The 5216-nt window shown below is 39.7% G+C and overlaps 1 protein-coding gene across 1 annotated transcript in view; it reads right to left on the bottom strand.

Annotated features, from left to right (window-relative positions):
- Positions 1-204: 204 nt before the first annotated feature.
- LOC104424467 (ethylene-responsive transcription factor CRF4) overlaps positions 205-5216 on the bottom strand; it is a 6359-nt gene continuing 1347 nt past the window's right edge. The window contains exon 2 of the mRNA XM_039300153.1: positions 205-474. Within this exon, the coding sequence (XP_039156087.1) occupies positions 205-474 (270 nt within the window). The remainder of the gene's footprint in view (positions 475-5216) is intronic.

Genomic DNA, 5216 nt, shown 5'->3' with positions numbered 1-5216 from the left:
AAAAGTATTTCAAAATCAATCAAAACTACCTTACTTTAGTTTTGCGTCACTACCAGTTCATTTTTTTTTCAAAACAAAATTTTATTGAGTTTAGTTTGCAATTGATCGATTTAAGATTAGGTCATGCTTTTCAAATTATTGGTTGAAAATTACTTGCGATTTTAGTCAACATGAAAGTATCATATGGAGAAGTATATGTTGACATTAGTCTACAAAAATATAGACTGGATAACCTGCCAAATTACTAGTGAATAATGTTGAACGCTTATACAAATATGCTACATCATACCACCCATTGTTGCAGCGTGGATGGTAGGGCTGCTGGACTCCACGCAGGAGGTCCCAGTTTCGAAGCCCCTGCGAAGCAGGGAGGCTGAAGTGCTGCATGATGTCTTGCCCGGGGTGCGTGGGTGGTGGTTTCTTGCGTACCTCCCCAGGGTTTACTCCCCGGTTGCCGGCCGTGCGATGGGTTCCCTGGGTCACAAAAAAAAAATATACATATATATATGCTACATCATTTAGTATATTACTTACATAAATCGATCCTAGTATGGCAAACATTATCGAAGTAAGGAATACAATAATAATATCCGTTGTAGTGTTTTTCCATAGTTGGTAATCCTAAAGGGGACCTTAAATCGATTTGGAGAGCAAGGAAAAGTGAGGAGTTTAAATTCAACCATACAAAAATAACCAAAACAGTTCTAAATCTATTGCAATTTTTTCAATTAAATCCTATATCTTTTTTTTTGCCAATTTAATTTTAAACCTTTTACAATTATACTAATCCTCCCTAGCTAGTCACTGGGCCTTGACAATTAGCCAAAGGTGAGGCTTAGCTGGCTACTGTGAGGTCGATCTTGCCTTGGGTGGGCGAGGCCTTGCCATCATAGGACGAGCTCTGCCTTGCCCAACCATGGTGGGGCTAAACATCGATTTGGCGAGTATCGACCATGCTCAATGACGGCGATGCTCAACCTTGCCATCATTGGAAGAGATAGAGCTTGGACAAATCGACCGCGAGGTTGGCTTCATCCACCGTGATGAGGTTGCGCCTCACCTTGGGTGGGCAAGGCTTGTCATCGTTGGGTGAGTCCTCGCCAAATCTAACAAGGCTTGACCTCGCCCACCCATCGATTTGGTGATGCTTAGACCCACCATGGCTAGGCGAGGTTGACCTCGCCGTCACTGGGCGAGGCTCGCCCTCACCAGTAGTCGATGGGGGTGAGCGACCAACTATCAATTCCAAAAATAGGAACTGGGGACTAGATCGAAACCCCTTAGGACTGCCCATAACCGACTGGTCCGGTTTGGTTCCGATTTGGGCAATTCCCATTACACACCCTACGGCTAGGGAGGGAGGGAGGGAGGGCGATTTGGGCAATTCCCATTACAGAGGGAGAGGGAGAGAGGAGAGAGAGAGAGAGAGAGAGAGAGAGAGAGAGAGAGAGAGAGAGAGAAGAGAGAACAAATAATAAATAAATAAAAATTAAAAAAAAAATTGAAAAAAAAAATAAAATAAAAATTGACATGTTAGTGTTGGCCGGACAGCCGACATTGGTCGCCATTCACATCATCATTGGCTAGCCAAATTTGATCGAGTGGATTGAATTGACACAATTATAAAATGTTTAAGATTGAATTGACAAAAAAAAAAGGTTGATGACTGAATTGGAAAAATTACAGTAGATTTATGATTTTTTTGGTAATTTTCCCACCATGCATCTACTTCTCCAATCTATATCACGTTCCCTAAGAAATAACTTGATGATATATGTAAAATTTTACTAATATAAAACAAATAATAAATAATCAAAAAATTAAAAATAAATAATCAAAAAATTATAAAAAAAATTGACATGTTAGTGTTGGCCGGACAACCGACATTGGTCGCCATTCACATCATCATTGGCTAGCCAAATTTGATCGGGTGGATTGAATTGACACAATTGTAAAATGTTTAAGATTGAATTGATAAAAAAAAAGTTGATGATTGAATTGGAAAAATTACAATAGATTTAGGATTTTTTTGGTAAGTTTCCCACCATGCATCTAGTTCTCCAATCTATATCATGTTCCCCAAGAAATAACTTGATGATATATGTAAACTTTTACTAATATCTCCCTAAAATAAAAAGATGGATTTCCTTCTTATATAGTCACCACTCTTGGTTATCTCCTTAAACCGTCCCTAACCATTCTTTGTATAAGTCTAGATAAGCATAAATTAATGCAACATAATTAAGATTTATCATCCACTAATGCCAAACGACTTTCACCACCCTTTTGTTTTTCTATTTTTTTTTCTCTCACGATTTTACCTTTTGTATAGTTTGCTTGTTGACAACATTTTAAAATAAAATAGGAACATATTGTTTCATATATTTATATGTGTGTGTATTTTGAATGCTCACTCACGCCGAATTGGACATGTACGAGTAAAAAACTAGCTATGTGACTATGTGCTTTTGTGCAAATATATATTAGCGAAAATTTTCCTATTTAACCTATGTACACTCTACTACTAGTCTTCAAAATCCAAATCATTTTTAAGCTCGAGATAATCAATATCGAGTTATGGTAATCTTGATATGTCTGGTTAGGCCAATGACGCTATTAAATTTGGGGGGACACGGACCCCTGGAGTGCCAAAAGTTGGCACAAAGGGACACTTAAGTGCCAAAAGTTACGAAAGGTACACTTAAGTGCCAAAATCGGAGCAAAATGGATCACTTGAGTGCCAATCCGGCTAAAATCCGGCCAAATTGCATACGTGGCGTTTCCCGGCAACTTCTTTTACCGAGGTGGCAAACGTTTAAAGAAAAAAACCCACGTGGACGACAAAACGACGTCGTCCACCCACACCGAGTGAGCTGACCTAAACGACGTCGTTTTTCGTTGGTGTTAAACGACGTCGTTTAGGTCATTTTGGCTTAAGCACACCTAGCCGTCGCTGTTCCTTCCCATCTGCGTTCACATTAGATCTCAGTCGTCGCCGCCCTTCTCTCCGTTGCCGTTCACGCCCGTAGGTGGTCATCGGTCGCCGTTGTTAGTTGTCATAGCCACTCAGCATCGTTGGTCGTCATCCCTGCTCAACATCGTCACTCCTCTAAGTTGGGCCCCTTTTCCCCCTCCCTCATGATGAAATTAGGGCTCGATTATTTTATTAGGGCTCGCTCGATTATTTTATTAAGGCTACGATGGAAATGCTATTGAAATGCACGTGCTCTGTTTGGTTACTCCCTTGTGTGGAGATGCTTGCCTCAGTCGATGATTTATGCAGTCAAGGCTCGAGTGAGACAAAATATTGACTAATGTGGAACTAGGAACTAATGTGTTTGAGTGAAAAGTTATTGAATCAGGTGGCTGGAATAATGGCCTTTAAGTTCTCTGCAAAGAGCACGCAACTTTGCTATCAATCTGCTTTTTGTTCCTTTGATTCCGATCTTTTCGTTCTTTTAGTCTTCTTTCTGATTGTTGTTTCTAATCGGATAGTCAACATATATGCAGGGCATTGAGGAGTGCAAAATTTGTTTTGATACTTTATATAAGTTCATTTACCCGCAAGGGACAAATTTGAAACCACATGTAAGTACCTCATTTTAAAGTTTATAAACTATGAGCTCTTTTGACATGTAGTATTAGTCTCTGTGCAATGGATAAATTTAGGGCTTGGATTGTGTAATGACCTCTTGACACAATATATTAATGGCCAAACATTATAGATTAGGGTATGATTTCTCCTCTTGGTTGGATGAGAAACAGAACTTTTACCCTATAATTTTACATCAAGCTTGATTTAATGAAATTCTATGTGTTTTCACAGGAAAAATAGATTTGATTAAGTGGATGTACATTCTCATATCGCAGGTTTAGTTCAGCAAAAGATAGTAGACAAAATTGCTTGGGCTGTGCTTGTTGTGGGGACCTCTGTTTTTGGTTTATATTTTAAGGAATGGAAGGCAAGGCAAATAATTAAAGTGGCGACCTCTTAGCTGTCATGAAGGGGCATATTCTCGGTGTGGGGGCCTCTGTTTTTTATTAATATTGTAGAGGAAGGAAGGTAAATTATTAAAGTGTCGACCTCTTTTTGGCTGTCATATATGGGCATATTGTCGGTGTGGGGACTGTTTAATAAAGTCTATGAGAGTGGGGGGACTCCCTTGTGCGATTGTCTACTGTTCTTTGTGGATGTGGTCCCAAAACTAATTATTCTTTGTCTTGTTGTTGGTGCAGAAATGGCTCATGCCAAGGATTATGTCGCTATCATAGTTTGCTATCTTTGGGGAATTTGTAATTGGGGAGGATGAGTGGGAGTATGAGGGTGGAAATGAGGGCACCATTTTTGTCGACATTAAGAAGGCATCTTATATAGGATTTGTTAGGGATATACTAACTTATTTGCCTTGTAAAGTTCGGAAGTTCTTGTATTGTATTCCGGGAAAGGTTTAAGAGATGGTTTGCGAACCTTAGAAAACGATAACGGCTTTAGGGATATTCTATACCATTATCTTCATGGTGAAGAGGTAAAAATATATGTTGAGTACAATGAAAGTGAGGATGAAGATGATGATGAAGAAAGTGCCCAAATAGAACAAGAAGGAAATGGTATTCAAGGTAGTACGAGGTTAGGGTCGAAGAAAGGCGGGATAGACATGATGGAGAGGAGAGGAGCGCAGATGCAGTTCACCATAGTGATGATGACATAGGTGATGTCACAATCACTGGATTAGATTGGGAAGTAGCTGAATCAAGTGATGATGATGATGAAGGGTTGCCTACTGCAAATTTCACAAGTGATAACGACGACGAGGAGCTTGTACAGTCAAGAAAAGGCAAAGGGATTTTTTTGACAAATAAATTTGCAGCTTTGCATGTAGCTGATGAAGTTCCAAATAGAGCCGAAGGCCCCGTAGATGCTTGTTGCCATTGGTGAGAGACTGATTATGAAGAAAGCCTTGAGAATGTTACTTCCAGGATGAGCTTGAAGAAGATGAAGGAGTTGTGCATACAAGGAGAAGGAAAAGTAAGTTTCCTTCTTATGATCCATCCGTTGCCTCTCCTACTTTGTCGGTAGGTATGAAATTTCAAGATGCAAAACAATTTAGGGAAGCTATACTTGAAGAACTCCATTGCTGCACGGAGGAACATTGACTTCATTAGAAACACTAAGGCCTTTGTAAGAGCTAAGTGTTCGCAGCAAAATTGTCCATGGA

The sequence above is a fragment of the Eucalyptus grandis genome, chromosome 8 (assembly GCF_016545825.1).
Source record: "Eucalyptus grandis isolate ANBG69807.140 chromosome 8, ASM1654582v1, whole genome shotgun sequence".
NCBI classification, from domain to species: Eukaryota; Viridiplantae; Streptophyta; class Magnoliopsida; order Myrtales; family Myrtaceae; genus Eucalyptus; species Eucalyptus grandis.
Note: the sequence above shows the minus strand (reverse complement) of the source record. Positions and strands in the feature narration are given on the sequence as shown.